Raw genomic sequence first — 19,971 nt, 5'->3', positions numbered from 1 at the left:
GTCTGGTTGCTATGAACACAAACCTGACAGAGTTGACAGAAGGCAAGCAAGCTGGGGATCACCTAACCCAACAAGCCACATCTTTATTTTTCACTTCCACTCCCCAGAGCCCAGGCTCTGAAAGACAGTGGCTACTACTGGTTCATTTTCCCATGAGTGCACCAAACAGTACTATTAGAACTCCTGTGTCCAAGCCAAAAGTCGGGGCGACTTTGTGTAGAAAGATGTCCTCTTTCATTGTATCTGGAAATGCTGAGGAGAGCTCAGGGATACTTTTTCTTCCTATGTGGAAGCCAGGCCGGGAACCAATCACTATCTTGCAAATGATGGCCACATTCTTCAGTCGTTGTGCTCTCGGCAAACTTTTATCAGTCTGAATAAAAATGAAATAAAAATGCCAGGAACCTTGGGGTATTCCTATCTTCTGAGTGCAACTGGTCTGAGAGCTCAGAAACATTGACTGTTTCTAGCCAAGGCCTATACAAACCCAGACGCAGAATCCTATAGGATATCTGAAGGAACCCCACTCTATTGGAAAGATAAACATAGTATGCACAACTTCAAAGGATGAGTTTCTATTTTTAGGACTAAAAAAAAGTCCATGCATCTTCAGTACTGTCTGCTGCATTCCTTAGAAATGCCAGGGGGAAAAGAACTAACCTGTCTTACTTTAAAAAATGCCCTAGAAGATGGAGTATTACCAATCTCTCTCCCCTAGGGGAGGCCCAGAGCTGCAGCCCCGCTCTAGTCATTTAATACAATCACACTTCTTTCATATACCTAAGTGAACTGTATATTAAGAAAACAATTTTTTAAAGCATATGGAGAAGAAATGCTATCAACTTGATCTAAAACAGCATTCTTTTTTAAAAATCTTAGCATCTCGGCCTTGCCCGTATCGCATGAACAGCACCGTAGAGGCGAGTCAAAGTTGACTGACCCAGAAAAGCTCTTAGGAAAGCCCATCAACACACAGGAATTGATTCAGGCTGCAGAAAGCCAAGGAAAGAGGCCTGGTGGGGCAAGCTGGTTCAAGAGAGGGACCATAAATGTATGTTAAAACCCAAAAAATAAAGTATCCTCATTCAAGAGACGGAGCAATGAAACACCCAACCGGAGAAAACTCAAGTAGATTGTGGACAGTCGGCCTCCCGCTAACGGTAACACCTCAAGAGAGATAGCTAAATCAGAACAGGTTTTGGAAAAATTTTATTGCATTTTGTTTCCATGTGGAAGCACTGACAGAATTGAAAAGAGGCAGCATGTTCCACTTACTTTTCTGAAAAATCACATGGCTAGATTCACTTTCGCCCTACCCAGGACAGGATTGAATAAACCTTATCTTCTACCCCCACCACAAGCAAAAGCTAAAAAAGGGGGTTTCTGGCAATTGCTTAAAAAAGGAATCAATGTGTGAGAATTCCCAGATGGTAAATAATCATATTTGTCATTTTTGTACTTGGAGGGCACTCCCTACCTCCTTCACCTCTCCCCACCACCACCACCACCTCCTTCAAACAAGACTGACACAGGAAGTGCCTCTCAAATGGAAAATCTATTCTGTCCCAGTGCCACAGGCTTAGGTGTGTCTGTGGATTCCAGCCAATGGTATGGCCATATGTCAACTTTGAAAAGGTGGGGACTGTGAGGTAACCCCAGCTTCATGGTCATCTCCATGCCAGGACAACAGTCTCCCAGGTTAAAATACAGATAAGACACAGGTACGTGCACATTTATGGGGGTTAAATATCAGAAAGTGAATCCACTTTGAAGTTTATAAAATGAGAAGGGGATGATGGCAGGGCTGTACGTGTCGGGCACTGGTGCCTATTGCAGTCAGAATCCACACTGCTTAACTGACATCTTGCTGGGGAAGAGAGGGAGAGGGGGTGGTGAGAGAGGAAGCAGATGTAACAAAGGAAAAGGTGGCTCGCCTGAAATTGTGTAATTTTTTTCCCTCTTGATTGTATAAGGCATTTTGAACTGGAAAAATGTCTTTCCTTCACACTCTTCCAAATAATCACAGGGAATATAACTGCTGATCTAGAATATAAATAAGACCTCTTTCATCTCTCTCCCCACTCCGCCGCAAAATCATTCTACACACCCCAAGCCCATAAAGTACAAGGCAGGTCATTGCTTTGCGAGTTAGGAGGCAAACTGTGTCCAGCTGGGGGATGAGGTCGCTGTGCCAAGGTCCCTTCCGAAGGCTCCAGCCCTGATTCTGCCCTTCTCAGGCCTCAAGGGGTAAGCATCCGTCTTCGGTGAGGTTTTAAGTCCCATTGGGGAGCCCGTCACTGCCTCCTGGGCAGTGGGAGGTCAGGGCCCTCCTGGCTTGCCCATGCATCCCCTGCCAGGTGTCCGAACTATTCCATCCATGCACAGCGTCACATCCACTCAGTTAGTAGAATGGGCACAGCCCGAGACAGTACCCTCTATATTAGTCATGCCAGACAGACAGCAGAGAGAAACCAGAGGCCAGAGAAGTGATTTTAAAAGGAAAAGAGAGCAGCTTCGGTCACCAAAAGAAATCGAAAGGATGGTTTTTAAAAAATAAATGTGGGGACTTTTTTTTTTCTCTGCAACGCTCAGCCATTTTACTTGAGACATAAAAAAAGTTTTAAGAGTAGTTGTTTTGCTTTTTCGATTTAAACATTCATGAGAACAGATGGGACGGTAGTGCTGTGGTGTGGGCTTGTGTCTGAGTGGCCATGCTGGTCGGGGTCCTTCAGACCACATACTGGTACGGGTCTGCCTTCCCTTGGTCTGGCGTGGCAAAAGGGCTGGCCCAGCCTAGAGAGAAGGGGTGGCCAAAAACGGCTTTCATGTTCATCCATTTTGTTTTTTTAGCCCATCTTCTCTCTTCCTTTTTCAATTGTTCTATTCCCTGAAAACAAGAACAATCATACTTTCAGTCAAGCACTGCATTGCTGTGGTTTTTGGGGAGGGATGTCCACAGTGAGAGGTGAATGGAGTAAATATTTCCTTTTTAAAGCAACAAAGCTATCTACATAATACATCTTTCTCATAAAACGTGTTACTAAAAAAATTTCTCCTTTTCTTGGTGGGCACTCATTCACAAGTCCCTCCAAGAAGGGAGGGAAAAAGCAGCATCATTAGCAGCGCAGACGCCGCTGTGTCTAAGTATGCCAGGCCAGGGTGTGTCGCGTCTCTCCAGCTCTGGCCCCTTGCTGAGCTCTACAGAGGCGCTCTTCAGAAACTGTGCTGGGCTGTGGATGGAGTGCTATGAAGGCTTTGTCACTAGAGGCCTCAGAGCTGTTGTGGAGCTCGCAATCATCATAACCAATGATGGCCATTAATTTGGGAGAGGTTTCTAGGAAGTTTGAAGCTACCATGACCACTTTGCAGACAAAAAAAAAGTAACAAATCAAATGACTGCTCTGGCGCTGTGCGTCTCACCAGCCTGGGGGATTAAGCAGCACCCTGCTTAGTGGGGCTGGTGAGACACAAACTGAGAAGGTTGAATAGGAGTGACAGACCACGAATGAGGGGAGAAGTCACCAAAGAGGAGGAAGGAGGAGCGATTAGTACAGGTTAGAGGGTGGCATGGCCAGGCCAGTCAGCCTGGCATGGCAAAGGTCCTCCTAGTGGCTCCTTTGGGGAGAAGCATGGTGGAGACCTATGCAGTAACTGTCATGGAGCCGGTGCCACTTCCCCTGCTAAGTCTCAGGAAAAAACTGGGGCTGGGGGAAGAGCTGCTTCCTCCCCGTCTCCCTTCTTCAGATGGAGCTGGTCAAAGAGCAGGGCTTAAGAACAGGGCCCCTGCCCAGACAGACAGGAGAGAAGCAGCCTGGCAGAAGCCTGGCCAGGGGTCTGTCTGCTGTGGTCTCTAGTGAAGGGGTGCTGGGAGGACAGCCGAATTTGAGTCTGTCTTCACAACCTAGGGACCTGGGAAGGACACAGGGCAAAGGGAAGACACCCTTTCCCAGGTGGGGCAGGGCCCTCCAGCTTTCTCCTTTCCTTCCAACATAATTCTCTTTAGGAATAGTCTTCTCAGGGAAGAACGGCTAGGACTGGGGCCGTGAGAGCTTGCCTTCTGGTTCCCCCGGACCGTGACCTGGCAGTATCCCAATGGCAGGCGGGTCCTGAAAGAATCCCCATCGGATTCCCTGTAGATCTTATGCAGAAAAGTTGGTCATGGTTACTGCTTGGATACAGGGCTGGATCTAAACTATTGGCTACTAGTTTTACAGAAACTCTTTTGCAATGACATCATTTTTTATAAAAGAAAAAATGTTGCCAAAAGCCCCGCAACCTTCTAAAAGTTGCCGAAAGACACGCACAATGGTGCTCTGGCAGTGGGCAGCACTGTCCCTTCTTTGCTCTGCACATGCTCCTCTAAGCCCACAGGGGAAGGTGCCCAGCAGCAGTGGGAGGATGTTGTCGTCCTATGAGCCCACTCCCAACGCTGACTACCCATAGGCCCAAATCTTCACCCAGAGCCCTAGACCACTGGTGAGAGCTGACCCTGAGAGGGCCTCAGGACATCAGGAGTCATACAGGGATGGCTCTCAACCTCATGGCTCTGCTTGCTCCTCACACCCAGAGCTAAGTGCCGCCCCTTCTTCCTATGTAAATCCCCAGAGAAATGCCCATATCACAGCCAGGGATTGACCACCTTGAGGTTTTCAGACACTTCAGGAAGGTCAGGAGATAGCAACAGGGGCACCAAGGGAATAGGTCCCAGTCTGGCACAGCCAGCAGCCTCAAAGCTTCCAGCAAAGGTGCTGTGGGCAGATGGGAGGTGATGGTGGGGGTGAGGAGAAGGCAGTGGACGGGGACCAGGGCTGGGCCGGACAGAGATGACCCAGAGGCCAGGTAAAAGCCTGCTGCCCTGGGGGCTCAAGCAGACCTGTCTCCTGACTCTGCCCTCAGGACCCAGGCATGGCTGGCAAGCTGACCTGCCTGTCCCAGCTGGGTTAGGGCACCCTGTCAACCACTCTATTTCAAGCCTGTGGCCCCCAGATGGGAAGGGTGCCCTCAGTGCCTAGTGAAGTGTCTAATGCAGTACAGCATAAAGGAAGACCTGTCATGGGGGGATGGAAGGAAATGTGGTAAAGGCAGCCTTTCAGCCATGGCTGCTGGGCCGCACTCCTGGTGTGATCTGCTGTGGCTGCCCCAAGGCTGGAGGACTTGTGTGTGGATGAAGACGACCCAAATGTAACTGCAAACAAAGGAACTGTGCCCTGCACACCAGCGGCCTGACCACTGGGCTCCGGTCTGACTGTGAGCAGCTCTCCCAGCAACACTGACCCTGGGTCCTCCCCATCCCCAGGTGCGGAAATGGCGGGCAGAGTGCCTGCTTACCGTCTCATCTGTGCAGATGGAGTGCACCTGGGTCCCAAACATCACTGATGTGAAAATGAGGAAGAGCAGGCCCTCAAAGCACAGCAGGATGAGGAGAATCACCGTGGTGGGTGGAGAGAAGGAGCTGCACTCTGAAAGAGAAGACGTACACGGGGCTTGGTGCTGCCACCCACTGCCCGCTGCCCAGGTTCACCGCCCCACTGGGCTCCCACTCTCCCTCCCGCCTGCAGGCCTTCATTCCTCCTGGGTGCCACAGGTCCCTGGCCTCCAGGCTACGGTAAGAATCATCCTGGCCGACTCAACAGGCCAGGCCCCAGTCGGGGCTTCCCTTCCCTAATACAAATCATTCCTTGTTCACTGCCTCCAGTGCCAAGCACAGTGCCTGACACCTGGAAGGGCCCAGGAAGGCCTCTGAAGTGAGGCAGGAAGGCCTGACGACACCACAGGGGACCCCCCTCTCCTCAGAGAGCACAATGTAGGTACCCAGGTGGAGGTGCCTGTCCAGTCCTGCTATGGCCATAGGTTTTCTGGGCATTCCTGTATGACATGCTGCCCCTCTATACCCCATCAGCTCATGGGCAGCTGTGGAGGATCACTTGGTGGCTTTGGGATTTTAAGCTTGGCAGGGGCAGTTGAACTGCCGGGGCTCAGCCTTGACTATAGTGTGAGGTAATGCACTGCCCCTGCTCCCAGGGACATCTGTAGCACCGAGGCCATCAGTGTCAAAGGCCAGGGAGTTGACCAAAGAGGCATGGGCCCAGAGTAGGTGCTTTCACTGTCCTGGCCTCCAGCCCCGGGGACCTGAGGCCAGTCCTGCCATCTTCAGTCCTCCACCCACTCCACTGTGAAGCAGTGAGATTTGACTAGAGGTATGGTTTGCTTTTAAGCAGCAGTCTTTTGGCTGAACAAAGTCTAAGTCAGAAACCCAGCGCATGGAAGAAAAACGCGAAGGTGCTATGGAGATAGTGGGGGTGAGCAGGGAGGGGAGGGCCCTGAAGCAAGGTGGCCTGGGAGATGGTGCTGGCAGACAGGCTAGGCCCCTTGGTTGGCACTCTTCACCTAAGGACTTCTGCGCCTCAGTGCAGTTGCCCATGCTGGCTGAGCCTGGGCTGTGGTTCGTTTCTCGTTGCTTCCATACTTGTGTCTGTTTCCCTGGCAGGAAAGATCAGATCCTGGAGGGCAGAGTCGGGCTTCACTGATTCTGGGAATTAAGGGAGTAAGCACTCCATCCAAGCTGTCCTGCTGGCTCCCCCACGGGAATGTCAGGAGGGGCAAGGGAGGTCAAATGTGGGAATGAGCTTGGAAACATACCAAACACCATGTGGGTGACAGGTAAGAAGCATCTCATCTACACTGCGTATCTCCTCAGGTTTCCCTGGGAACTTATCGATGCCTCCGAATGATTTCTCTTCTTGGCTCCTTGTGGGGCAGGGCTTGGTTGGGGTGGCCACCAGCCTGATGGGCTGGCCGTGGGTGGCTACAAGTATGATGGCCTTGGGCTGGGAAGGGTGTTGGGGAGAATGAGAGGCTCTGACATCTGGCAGACACCATGAGGTACAAATCCTGGCACCAATGCCTGATCATGAACTCTAACTACAAGGCCCATACTAATATTCTGTTCCAGCCCCTGTGTCTTCCTGTCCTTTGCATTGTGGAATTACCTGTTTCCTTCTGTACTTGTTTGATAGCTGCCTCTCCCACTACACTTCAAACTCCAGGAGGAGAGGGACTTTGTTTTGCTCACTGCCGTACAACCAGCCTTGGGACAGTGCCTGACAACAAAAGGATCTGGGCAAGAGGTTTGGGCTTTCTGAGATTTTGTTTTCCTTTCTGTACAGGGGGATGCTTAAGAATTCATGAAAGAACATCTGCACAGTTTGGCCTTGGCCTGGCAGGAGCACATGGGGGTGCCTGCTGGACAAAGCACCTCCTTCTTATCTGCCTCTGCTGCCCTGGAGCTGGTGGCAGAGCCCAGGGCCATGGCCTGTTCTCCCTCCTTGCAAAGCAGCAAGCATCATTCCTCTGTGGGCTGGGCCTCAGGAATTACCAATGGAGTTTGGGGAGGTAGGAATCAGATCAGGGAGTGTGGAACCACCTCCCTACCCTTCTTTAAATATCAACTCAAAGTGCCCTAATCCCGGGGGACAGCCCTCGGCCCCCGACTCACACCAGCTCCTATGGCCCAACAGCTTCACCAGGGCTGAGTAGTGAGGGCAGTAACGGTCATATACAGTCAACTCTCAGGCCTCAACTTTGGGGACTGACCTGTGCCTTCCCAGCCCAGCCGCCACAGAAGCTGGCGCCATAGAAGCCCACACCATCAGGAATCTTGACCACAGTTAATCAAGAGCATGGCTGGGAGGACTCTGACCATTGGAGTCAACCGACAGGGCTAAAAACCTTGCTCCAGACCTAGGCTTGAACTACAGGCCCTCTTCTTAGCTGAGTGATCTTGGGAACTTGTTCATTCTCTGTGAGCCACAGCTTTTGTCATCTGCAAAGTGGGAAGCATTTCTCCTACCTTGCAGGCTGGTTATAAACGCAAAACAATACACCACTCAAAAAGCCCTTTGGACCATTCCTGGCTCCCAGTAGGCATTAATGAAATGGTCCCTTCCAGCACCATTCCATGACAGGGACATTTTGCCTCACTGACAGTCTGTGCTACCCCATCACCTGCCCATGTCTGTTAACTTGATGAGAGGTGGGAGGTGTTTGGGATGATAAAATATCCTAATTGGACTCCCCTGTCAAGTCACCAAGGCCACATCTAGAGTAGATCTGGTTCCCCAGGCCTAGCAGAAGGCATGTACTTCAGAATGCTCACCAAGTGATCAGGAACTTGCTGGCGACTCACCTAGATAGGCAGAATGGTAAGTTCTGCACATACCCACTCACCCCTACCCTCCTCTCCTCTCTCTATTGTCTGCTAGCTTGACCTCTGCCATCTGACTTATGCCAGAATTGTGGGAAGAAGTCAGCATGAATAGGAAGAGCAAAAGTTCTAAAGACAGTGAAACAAAAAAAGGAGGTCCATAGAGGGAAAAGCAGAGGAAATACAATGTTCCTTGCTCAAGATGTTTGTCTCACAGATTGTGAGTGCGAAAGAGCCAGCCTAGCAGGTGGCCTCTCATTTCTTTTCCTCCAGCATCTATTGTTTTCCTTCAGGATCTGTGCAATCTTCTGGCTGGAGTTTCTTCCTCAGTATTTGCACATTTCAGTGGGATGCCTCTAAAGCAGGAAGAATTATCTACAATCTTAATGTAAATTCACCATTATCAGTGTAAGCAGTTAAAAAACAACCATCACAAAAACCAAATTAATAAAGAAACTCCATGTCCTAGCCAGAAAGTAAAAAATGAATCTCTGCAAGACTGGAATAAAATGACCTTTGATTTAAGTGCCTCATGGAAAGACAGAAAACAAAACTTCTCTCCCAGCACAGCTCCCACGCACTGGAACCGGCCTCTGTGCTTGCTTGGGGCCTGCATTTTCCCTGGGCATGCCCAGTCCAGAGGGTCTGTCTGTCCAACTCACGACTTTACCTGTCGAACTGACGTTAAGGGGCTGCATTTTTTCATGAAGAGAGATTCCAGCCTCTGCCATTTCTTCCCTGTTCAGTCCATAGGCTTTCAGGAGATTTAATAAAATGAGGTTGGCCCCTGGTACCATGAAGGAAATAAAGAGCCTCCCTGCCCCACTCAGGTCACACACCCACCCTGGAGCAGGGAGGAAAGCCTCGGCACATACTCACTTGTCCAATCTTCTTCAAAGCAATGCAGGAAGTGGAATCCCACCATGATGAGGGCGTGCAAGGAAATGAGAGCTATGTACATCTGAAACAGGAAACCAGTGCAGATACCATTGTTGTAAGAATCCTCTGACCTCATGGGCTCCCGGGACAGGGGCACTCAGAACTTGCCACTCAGAAACACTTAGCTAGGCCAAGGCCTGACCAGGAGGGACCAGAGGGCCAGCTAGTGATTCCCTACAGATCCCCCTACCCCCCGCCCTGGGTCAAGTGAGCAGCCATCTCCGGGAGTATGTGGAACCAGAACAGAAACAAGCCCGTCTCCCAGGCATGACCTGGGCTCCAGGCAGTCTGAGCTGCCTGGGACGGGGGTTCAAGTCTGCTGTATCTCCTCCCTCGAAAAGTCAGGGTACTGACTGCTGAGGGCCCTTCTAGTCCTTGCACTAAGTAGACTCCACCTACCTGCAGCTCAGGATTTGAGGTCATCACCCAAACTGCCTTCTTGAGCTATTTAGGTCCAACACTTGGCATGGGAGCCCAGAATACAGCCCTTGCTCATAGCTAATCAACTTGAATCAATTTTCTAAATGCTCAAGGGAAGGGCTTAGGAACAGGCACTTGTTGAGCCAGAGAGATCTTTGGCAGGAAGGTGGAGATCTACAGGGCCAGGCAGTATTCTGAACAGCAGCAAAGAACATCGTGAATGCTGAGAATTTTCAAAGGAACAAAGTGCTCCATTGCTTCTTGGGGGGCGGGGCAGAATTTGGAAGCTGACTTACTGTAAACAGGACGAAGTACTTCTGGTTGTTCTCGCCGACACAGTTGTTGACCCACGGACAGTGGTGATCCATCTTCCGAATGCACCGCTTACAAACACTGAAACAGCCCACAGGTCAGACCTTTAGGGTGTCCCCATGGTGTTGGGAGGGCCCCAGGGAACACAGAACCCATGGCACCTGCTCCACTCCTCTGAAATGGCTTCCTTGGGTACTGCCAGGGGTTTTCCCGGGTGTGTGTCACAGGGGGCTTGGGAGGCAGGGTCAGGACCCCAGGGGTGGCAGTCATTCCAGACAGGGGCACAGAGTCATTCTCCAAAGCCTCTTAGCTTGCTTAGCACATAAATAGGACGGAACTGACATGGCCAAGAAAGAGGCTGCTCTCCTGAGGTAATGGGGCTTACGATTTGGTTTCCTGAGGGAAAAAGAATGAAGTAGTTTCAAAAACTTGACCAAGTGGGCTAAGATTTGGAGAATGGCTGCTACTTATTTCCCCAAAAGACCAAACCACCAAGGGCTGGGTGGAAGTTCTAGAAGCACTATGAGGTGCTACCAGGGAGGGCCAGGTACTTCCACCAAGGAAGGACAAAGGACAGAAGAGAGGGCTATTTCAGAGCAAGATCAAGGACAGCCGGAAGCCCAGCTCCAATAACTTTTTGGCTCTAAGATGACATCCATTGAGTCAAAAAAAAAAAAAAAAAGCAGAAAAGTCATTTGAGTACAGGCACGGTGGCTCCTGCCTGTAATCCCAGCACTTTGGGAAGCTGAGGCGGGCAGATCATCTGAGGTCAGAAGTTTAAGACCAGCCTGACCAACATGGTGAAACCCTATTTCTACTAAAAATACAAAAATTAGCCGGGCGTAGTGGTGCATGCCTGTAATCCCAGCTACTCGGGAGGTTGAGGCAGGAGAATCACTTGAACCTGGAAGGCAGAGGTTGCAGTGAGCTAAGATCATGCCATTGCACCGCACCCTAGCAAAATTCTGGATAACAAGAGCAAAATTCTGTCTCTCCCCACCCTCCAAAAAAAGTCATTTGAGCTTAGCTGTCGACCAGATCATTTCGTTAATTTGCACATTTCTAACATTATTGGGATAATTCCTGGGCTGAGGCTATTTCAAGCTTATTTGATAGCAAGCATAAACCCACTCCCCCTTTGGACAATACAAAGTAATAATATGAAACAAGTGTCCAGGACTACTGGGGGCTTGAAAGCAACTGCTTCCCAAAGCTCAAGTTTAGAAAGACGCATTTGCCATGAGAAAGAAAAAAAAACTTTTTATCTGAGGAATGTGTGCCTGTTTAATTACTAGGCCTAGAGAAGCACTGAAATATGACAGCCTGTGACAGCAGTCACATCTCACACCCCACCTTTGAGATAAATAATTTCCTTTTTTTTTTTGTTAGATAGGATCTCCCTCTATTACCCGGACTAGAGTGCAGTGGTGCGATCACGACTCACTGCAACTTCCCAAGTTCCAGCAATCCTTCCACCTCAGCCTCCCAAATAGCTGGGACCACAGCGCACGCCACCACACCCAGCTAATTTTTTTGTATTCTTGATAGAGATGGGGTTGCCCAGGTGGGTCTCAAACTCCTGAGCTCAAGCAATCCACCTGCCTTGGCCTCCCAAAGTGCTGGGATGACAGGCATGAGCCATTGTGCCCAGTAAATAATGACCTCTTGAAGCTACTAGCTATGTGGGCTCTAGACTGATGCCAAGTAGCCATGGAATGACACACACTCTATAGTTCAACAATGTATAGCCAATCACTAATCAATGTTATTTCTGTAAGCCAATGACAGTTCCTGTCAAACAGCTTTGTATCAGCCCTTTTTCCCTTTAAAAACCTGCTTGTAAATGGGGAAAAGACGCCCTATTCAATAAATGGTACTGGGGATAACTGGCTAGCCATATGCAGAAGGTTGAAGCTGGACCCCTTCCTTACACCATACACAAAAATCAACCCAAAATGGACTAAAGACCTAAATGTAAAATCCAAAACTATAAAAACCCTGGAAGACAGTATAGGCAATACCATCCTGGACATAGGAATGGGCTAAGATTTCATGACAAAGACACCAAAAGCAATCACAACAAAAGCAAAAATTAACAAATGGGATCTAATTAAGCTAAGAAGCTTCTGCACAGCAACAGAAACTATCAACAGAGTAAACAGACAACCTACAGAATGGGAGGAAATATTTGCAAACTATGTATCTGACAAAGGTCTAATTATCTAGCAACTATAAGGAAATTAAACAAATTTACAAGAGAAAACCAATCCCACTAAAACGTAGGCAAAGGACATGAACAGACACTTTTCAAAAGAAGACATACATGTGGCCAACAAGCATATGAAGAAAAAGCTCAGTATCACTGATCATCAGAGAAGTGCAAATCAAAATCACAATGAGATACCATCTCACACCAGTCAGAATGGCTACTATTAAAAAGTCAAAAAACAACAGATGCTGGCGAGGGTGCGGATCCAAGGGAACACTGACACACTGTTCGTGGGAGTGTAAACTCGTTCAACCACTGTGGAAATCAGTGTGGCAATTCCTCAAAGAGCTAAAAGCAGAACTACCGTTCAACTCAGCAATCCCATTACTAGATACATACCCAGTGGAATAGAAATCCTTCTACCATAAAGACACATGCATGCAAACGTTCACTGCAGCACTATTCACAATAGCAAAGACACGGAATCAACCTAAATGCCCATCAACCTAACTGATGACAGAGTGGCTAGAGATGGGGTACATATACACCATGGAATACTATGTGGCCACAAAGAAGGGAACAATAGACACTAGGGTCTACCTGAAGGTGGAGGGTAGGAGAGAGAGGGCCAGAAAAGATAACTATTGGGTACTGGGCTTAATACCTGGGTGATGAAATAATATGTACAACAAACCCCCATCACATGAGTTTATCTACGTAACAAACATTCACATGTACCCCCGAACCTAAAATAAAAGCTAAAAAACCTCCCAAAAACCTGCTTGAACAAAGGCAACTTGGAAGTATGTTTTCAGGCTGCAGTCCTCAACGTTGGCCCAAATAAACTCTCTCGATTAATTTTGCCTGTTTCTTTCTTTAGGTCACCAGCCAAAAGATGTGCTCATTGACAATTTTTTTTCAATTCATTATTTTAATGAATTCTAGTCTCCTTTTTATTATCTTGGGGACACTATTTATTCAAAACAGGTTGAAATGCTATAAACAAAGCTTTGAAATAATACAATTATATTTCCTTTCTAAAAGGTCCTTAGTTCAAGGCCAGGTGTGGTGGCTCACGCCTGTAATCCTAGCACTCTGGGAGGCCGAGGCAGGCAGATTACTTGAGCTCAGGAGTTCAAGACAGCCTGGGCAACATGACGAGACCCAGTCTCTAACAAAAATACAAAAAATTAGCCGAGTGTGGTAGCGTGCACCTGTGGTCCCAGCTACTCGGGTGGCTGAGGTGGGAGAATCGTTTGAGCCCAGGGTGGGGAGAGAAGGTTGCAGTAAGCTGTGATTGTGCCACTGCACCCCAGCCTGGGTGACAGAGCAAGACCCTGTCTCCAAAAAAAAAAAAAAAAAGTTTCTTAGTTCTGCTGGGCATGGTGGCTCATGCCTATAATCCCAGCACTTAGGGAGGCCAAGGTGGGAGGATTGCTTGAGCCCAGGAGTTTGAGACCAGCCTAGGCAACACAGTGAGACTCTGTGTCTAATAATTTTTTTTTTCTTTTTTAAAGCTCTTGGCTTTCAGCTCGGAGGCGGCTAAGGTGCAACCTTCTTCGGTTGTCCCAAATCTGGGTTCATCCAACACCAGCTGCCTCTACCATGCCGCTGAAGTTCGACCTCAATGAGATCAAAGTTGTATAGCTGAGGTACACCAGGAGTGAAGTCAGTGCCATCCTGTGTGGGCCCCCAAGATCGCGCCCCCCCCCCGACCAAGTCTGTCCCCAAAAAAGGTTGGTGATGACATTGCCAAAGCAACTAGTGACTGGAAGGGTCAGAGGCTTACAGTGAAACTGATCATTCAGAACAGAAAGGCCCGGATTGACATGGTACCTTCTGCCTCTGCCCTGATCATCAAAGCCCTCAAGGAACCGCCGCGAGACAGAGAGAAACAGAAAAACGTTAAACACAGCGGAAATACTACTTTTCTTTTTTGGAGACAGAGTCTCGCTCTGTTGCCCAGGCTGGAGTGCAATGGTGTGATCTCGGCTCACTGCAAACTCCAACTCCCAGGTTCAAGCGATTCTCCCGCCTCAGCCTCCCAAGTAGATGGGACTACAGGCATGTGCCACCAAGCTAGGCTAATTTTCGTATTTTCAGTAGAGACAGGATTTCACCATGTTGGCCAGACTAGTCTTTAATTCCTCACCTCAAGTGATCCACCCGCCTCGGCCTCCCAAAGTGCTGGGCGGGCTCATAGGCGTGAGCCACCGTGCCCGGCCGGAAATACCACCTTTGATGAGATTGTCAACATTGCTCTACAGATGCGGCACCGACCTTTAGCCACACATCTCTGGAACCATTAAAGGGATTCTGGGGACTGCCCAGTCTGTGGGCTGCCAAGCTGATGGCCACCACCCTCATGACATCACAGATGACATCAACAGTGGTGTGGTGGAGTGCCCAGCTACTTAGAAGCACAAAGGAAGACATTTCAATAAAGGATATTTGACAACTAGAAATAAAAATAAATAAAAATTTAAAAAGTTCCTTAGTTCACACCAGCTTTCCTCTTCACTAGCTTCCGTAACTAACTTTACTTTGGGTTCTTGAAAAAGTGCAGAGTGGGCAATGGCAGGTGGACGCTGGAGGAAGGGCTGGGCATTGGGCATTGCTGGATCACACTCACACCGCAGTGCTGGCTAAGCTCTTGCTGACCAGCTGGCAGGACAGGGAAAGTACAGGAGAAGCTCTGCTGGGCTGGAGATGTGCTGTCCCCTGGATTCCAGAACCTGGAAGTAAAGACCACTCCAGAGGAGTCCTCCACCATGGTGCTCACTCGCAGCCCAAGGAGGAGATGTGTGCGTTCAAAGCCTTGCGTGAACTTTGGTGGCAATGCAGACCTGAGTCCGCTGAGCTACCCTGGTCAAACTGGCTAACTTGGAGCCTCCAGTTTCCCTTCTGTACAAAATAAGTTTATTATAAGGAATACATGAGACAGATATTGTGCCTGGCTCAGACGATGTGTGGATTCATACTGGTCTCCACCCTTGCTCTTTTCCACAACTACAAAGGGCCTCACTAACACAGGCATGTTGAGAATGGGCACATCTCGGAGATGCTGGCCTGGTTCCAGAATTTCCCTGGGGACCAGGAGGGCAAGATAAGAAAAGGAGACACAAAAGGGACATGGGGGTAACAAAGAGCAAGCTAAGTACCAGCAAGTCCATTAGCCACTCTGTTTCTCTCTCTCTCTCTGTTACCAATTTAAAAAATACACATGAATATATATGTAAGTGTATATATATAATATATATTTTTAAATTGGTAACGCCTGTTCCCAGTACACAATTTTAAAAGTGCAGATAAGTAAACAGTGCCGAGTGAGTACTCCCTGCATCGTAGGCCTCAGGCACCAGGTGCCATGCTCCCTCCATAGAGCCTGTTTCTGGCATGTTCTTCCAGAGACCAGTACCTCTGGGTTTCTTAATCCCCTCCCCATCTGGGGAACAAACTCCTGAGGGTAACCACCTCTCTGCTCCTGGCTCCTGAGCAGTTTCTCTTTCATCTGCACTTATTTTTAAAAGGTTTTCGAGTGGGTGCTCTTGAGACAGTGTTGGCTCAGCGGCAGAGAGGTGCCAAGTGGCTGTACATCCTCTGAAAGCTGCCGAAGAGTTTAAACAAGCTCCTACAGCAAAGCTATTCTTCCCTCTCCTCCCAGCCTCTCTGGAGACAAGGCGTGAATACCAGGAAGCTGGGTTTCTCAATGGGCTGAGTCTCACTGGGCTTCCAAATTAGAAAGATACACACCTCAGGGAACAGGGAGAGTGAGTACAGCCTGCCGAGGGCCACAAGTGTTGGTTTAAAAGGCCGGTCCCTGAGTTTCCTGTTTTCAAAGATATGAAATGCCAAACCCACACTACCCTTCTTGGGCCAGGTGGTGTGCAGACTGGGTGGGGTGAGGCCCATCCCATGGTGGCTGGAGGCACTGCTCAGAGGCTGAGCTGCTCACAGAGGCCTGAAGGGTGCTGGGGCTGGAGCCTGGAGCAGCCACGGACAGGGACCAGAGACAGATGCTGAAGGGCAGTGAAGGGCATACCACACCCTGCCCTGCTTCACCTCAGGCACCATCCGTCATGAGGAAGAAGAAAAAATGTGGGCCTCCCCCTACAACTCCTGACTCCCCACAGGGAATCAATCACCTCAGAGCCAGCCCTTTTCCCGGCCCCCACTGCATGCACATGGGCAGGGGGCTCAGCAGTGTTCCCTCCCTAGGCATAGCAGGGCAGCCCAAACACAAGGCCAAGGAAGGATCATAGTTCACAGACTGAGAGCCTCTTCCACACACTCGCTCAGCCATCTTCCCCGTTTTGGCTGTGGATGGCCTCAACGCCTGAGGCCCTTTCTTCATTCTTTCCACTTGGCAAAATCTACCCTATCCTCTAAGGGTCCTTCTTGTTCACAGTCCTCTCCTGGCATTCCTTTCTGGCACGAATTCCAGAGTCTTGTGGATGAGACACTGTAAACTGGTGAGCTCCCATGGCACAGGGACCAAGTGTGCAATAACAATCACAGAATAGACCAAATACCCTAACTGGAGGTATTTGCGCCCTGGCCTTCCAGGTTTCCCAGGCTCCTCCTATGTTTCTATGTCATCACTGTAGAAGAAGGCAGATGTTTCCCTTCTCCCCTTCCTCCAGGTTTCCTACCATTTTTTTTTTTTTTTTTTTGAGACGGAGTCTCGCTCTGTCGCCCAGGCTGGGGTGCAGTGGCCGGATCTCAGCTCACTGCAAGCTCCGCCTCCCGGGTTTACGCCATTCTCCTGCCTCAGCCTCCCGAGTAGCTGGGACTACAGGCGCCCGCCACCTCGCCCGGCTAGTTTTTTGTATTTTTTAGTAGAGACGGGGTTTCACCGTGTTAGCCAGGATGGTCTCGATCTCCTGACCTCGTGATCCGCCCGTCTCGGCCTCCCAAAGTGCTGGGATTACAGGCTTGAGCCACCGCGCCCGGCGTTTCCTACCATTTTTTCAGGCCCCAAACCTTGCTAGAATCCACCAAGCTCACTGGCTCATAGGCAGTCAGTTTCTCTGGGGCTTATGTGTTTCCTCTCCAGGGAGGTATGAGGGCTCTTACTTGGCACTCATCCCCAAAGGAGCTGGCTGAGGCTCTCTTGCTCATCCTGGGTGATGGTTCAACACGGAAACATAGCCACATCCCATGGGGATTCTGTCTCTCCCTATACCAGCACTTACCAAACTGTATCATGGTGGAGAAGTGTGCCTGCCCTGCTTGGGTGGGAGGCTCCTAGACCCAGGGTCAGGTCTAATCCACCTCTATAAGCTCAGAGCCAAGCCCAGGGCCCCCTTTAGCAAGGGTCAGCTGAATGAAGTCTCTGACACCACAGACAGGAAAGAGCAGGCCTGGGAAATGAGTTCAATTACATCAGACTGGGATGCTCATGTAGGGAAAATAAAAAGAAAACAGCAAGAAGGTACTAAGTGAGCCATGGCGTCACACACAGGTTTTCATTTTACCCCCCATTGGCTATGACTAAAATTATAAGCATAAAAGACACCTACACCACATCCTGGCTCCAGCTCAGAAACGATTTTGGGAAAGGCAGTGCAGTGGAGTGGAAAGAACAGGGGATCTGAAAGCAGGTCCTCACTTTGAGCTCTGGTCAAAGAAACTTAGGTTCTCCAATCAGCCTCAGCAGAATCACTCTGATCTCTCAGGGTCATTGTGAGCACCAAAAATGTATGCAAAATGCTTTAAAAATAATACTAGTGCTATATAAATTTTCTCAGTAATCATAACCATGAGAAAGATAAAACAACAAAAATCTGTCAGGGGCTCCAAGCATCCCAGGACTGTCTCAGCCTCAGGGTGGGTGTCTGGGGTGTGGAGGCGGGGGGCTGACAAAGTCAGAGGTCTCTCCCTCCTCATGCAGAAGAACCTAGCAGGGTGTCTAATCTTTTGTCTTCCCTGGGCCACACATAAGATACACTAACACTAACAATAGCTGATGAGCTAAAAAAAAGTCTGTGCATACGTCTCCTAATGTTTAAGAAAGTCTACAAATTTGTGTTAGACCACATTCAAAGCCAGCCTGGGCTGCAAGTGGCACACAGACCACAGGTTGGACAAGCTTGAAAGCATAAGCCAAATGCCATGGCCATCCACATTAGCATACATGGCTCCTCCCACAGAGTTTCCACAAGCTTCCATAGTCCCGCTGAACAGGAGATTTGACACCAGGATGAAAGAGCATGGGGTTTCAGAGTGCTTCTCCTAGGAGGGAAAGATCCACCCACATACCATAGGGCTGGAAGGGAATACCTACAGGCACAAGGTCTGGGTGTATCTGTGGTATCCACCAGAGACAAGGGAATGGAGACGGTCTTAAATTCTAAAATGCTGGGGGCAAACATGTGTGCACACATGCTGCACCTTCGCTTGAGTGGGCAAGGTCGACATCAACTTTCTCTAACCAGGCAGGCAGCCTCTGGGCTCAAGGACTGTAAACAAACCCAGTCTGTCTGGGGTGCTGGGGATTCTGCTTATCCAAAATTGTGGGTCCCAGATGGCCTGGGCCACCACACACCATCACAAAGGAGCAGTTGTCAGCACGCATTTCTGAGGCAGGAACAGGCAACTCTACAGGCATCCTCACTTTAGTTCATCTGAATCAGCAGCTCTTGCTTTGCCCAAGCTGATTTGTTTACTAGCACACAAGAATACCTCCCTTGGATCATCCTGGGGAGAGGCAAGGAGGAGGCGGTGAGGAAAATGCCAGGCGGTGGTGGCAGCTGAGGGCTCAGGGAGAGGAGAGAAAAGAATCACTGTGGTCACCCAAAAGTTCTTTTCTATAATACAAAGTTAACACCTCCCCGTTCCGGTCCAGCCTTTATAAACCCAGCACATCCCTAACTCCATACACATTCTTCTATTAGCAATAGCTTACACTTGTTGAGGTAGGTGACTCACACAGTTACTCATACTTAATCCCCACAACAAACTACAAAGAAACAACCCTTTTTACAGAGGAGAAAGCTAAGGCTCAGAAAGATGTAGCACCTGGCTAAAGGTCCACAGTGTAGCAAGCGACACAGCTGAACTTCCAACACCAACCACTCCAACTTCAAGGCCAAGGAGTCTGCTCCACCACACTGGGCTATCCTGAGAAACCACATAAGCAAGCTGAGCTTTTCTTTTTTTAAAAAAAAATCTGAGTGATGGTTAGAAAACAGCTGGCTCCTGAGCCCAAGAGTGGCAAGAAAAGACCAAACTGAAGCCTCTATCTCAGGCACAGGAGGCAAGCCTTGAATTAGATCTCAGAAGCAAGCTGACCCACAGACAGAAACCCCGGAGGAGCTAGCAATCACCACAGGCCCCTGCACAGGCTCCTCAGCCCTTGCCCTCAAGCAGGCGGCAACCAGTTGAGGAGGTTTGCGGATCTCTCTCTCTCAGACAGAAAAACATATGTACAACTACATAAAGTTACATGTGTCATCCCCAGACTGGAGTTCCTATGGAAAGAGCCCTGTCTGGACTTGCAGCCAGAACTGCCGGGACCCAAACCTGTCTCTAGTGCTCACTGCTGTGTGACCTTGGAGCACTCACTTAACCCCTTTGAACCTTAATTTCTTTATCTGGGGAGGCCATCCCTGCAGCAATGCCTATTTCCAGGGGTGACTAGGAAGGTGAAAATAGATGACTGACGCTGCGGCAGGGCAGGCCGAGGTGCCGCAGGCACAGCACACAGGTACTGGGGAGCTGACTTTGGAATCTGAGTGCTGGAGACTGGCCACTCTCGTCTGAAAGACAGGCAGCAAGGCCAGGCAGAAATTGCCCTTCAAATCTCTCACACACCCAGATGTCTCCACAGGCTCAGCCTGCAAGGATGACGTCCAACACCTGGAGTAGATTCATTCCTCTATAACGC

General features: G+C 49.4%; 1 protein-coding gene and 1 pseudogene across 3 annotated transcripts in view; one reads left to right on the top strand and one right to left on the bottom strand.

The window, feature by feature from the left end:
* ZDHHC3 (zinc finger, DHHC-type containing 3) overlaps positions 1-19,971 on the bottom strand; it is a 60,406-nt gene that overhangs the window by 8,673 nt on the left and 31,762 nt on the right. Inside the window, exons 4-8 of one of the 3 annotated variants that reach the window (XM_011981104.1) lie at positions 9,859-9,955; positions 9,083-9,164; positions 8,874-8,957; positions 5,329-5,459; positions 1,192-2,887 (exon numbers count right to left, since the gene is read on the bottom strand). In XM_011981104.1, the coding sequence (XP_011836494.1) occupies positions 2,729-2,887; positions 5,329-5,459; positions 8,874-8,957; positions 9,083-9,164; positions 9,859-9,955 (553 nt within the window). In that variant the 3' untranslated portion in view covers positions 1,192-2,728. Of the gene's footprint in view, positions 1-1,191; positions 2,888-5,328; positions 5,460-8,873; positions 8,958-9,082; positions 9,165-9,858; positions 9,956-19,971 lie in introns of those variants that run through there. The other 2 variants (XM_011981105.1, XM_011981103.1) reach the window with 2 other exon arrangements.
* LOC105540448 lies at positions 13,608-14,501 on the top strand (annotated as a pseudogene).

The sequence above is a fragment of the Mandrillus leucophaeus genome, unplaced genomic scaffold (assembly GCF_000951045.1).
Source record: "Mandrillus leucophaeus isolate KB7577 unplaced genomic scaffold, Mleu.le_1.0 Scaffold22, whole genome shotgun sequence".
In the NCBI taxonomy this organism is placed as follows: Eukaryota; Metazoa; Chordata; class Mammalia; order Primates; family Cercopithecidae; genus Mandrillus; species Mandrillus leucophaeus.
The sequence above is the reverse complement of the archived record's forward strand: the minus strand, read 5'-3'. Positions and strand labels throughout refer to the sequence as shown.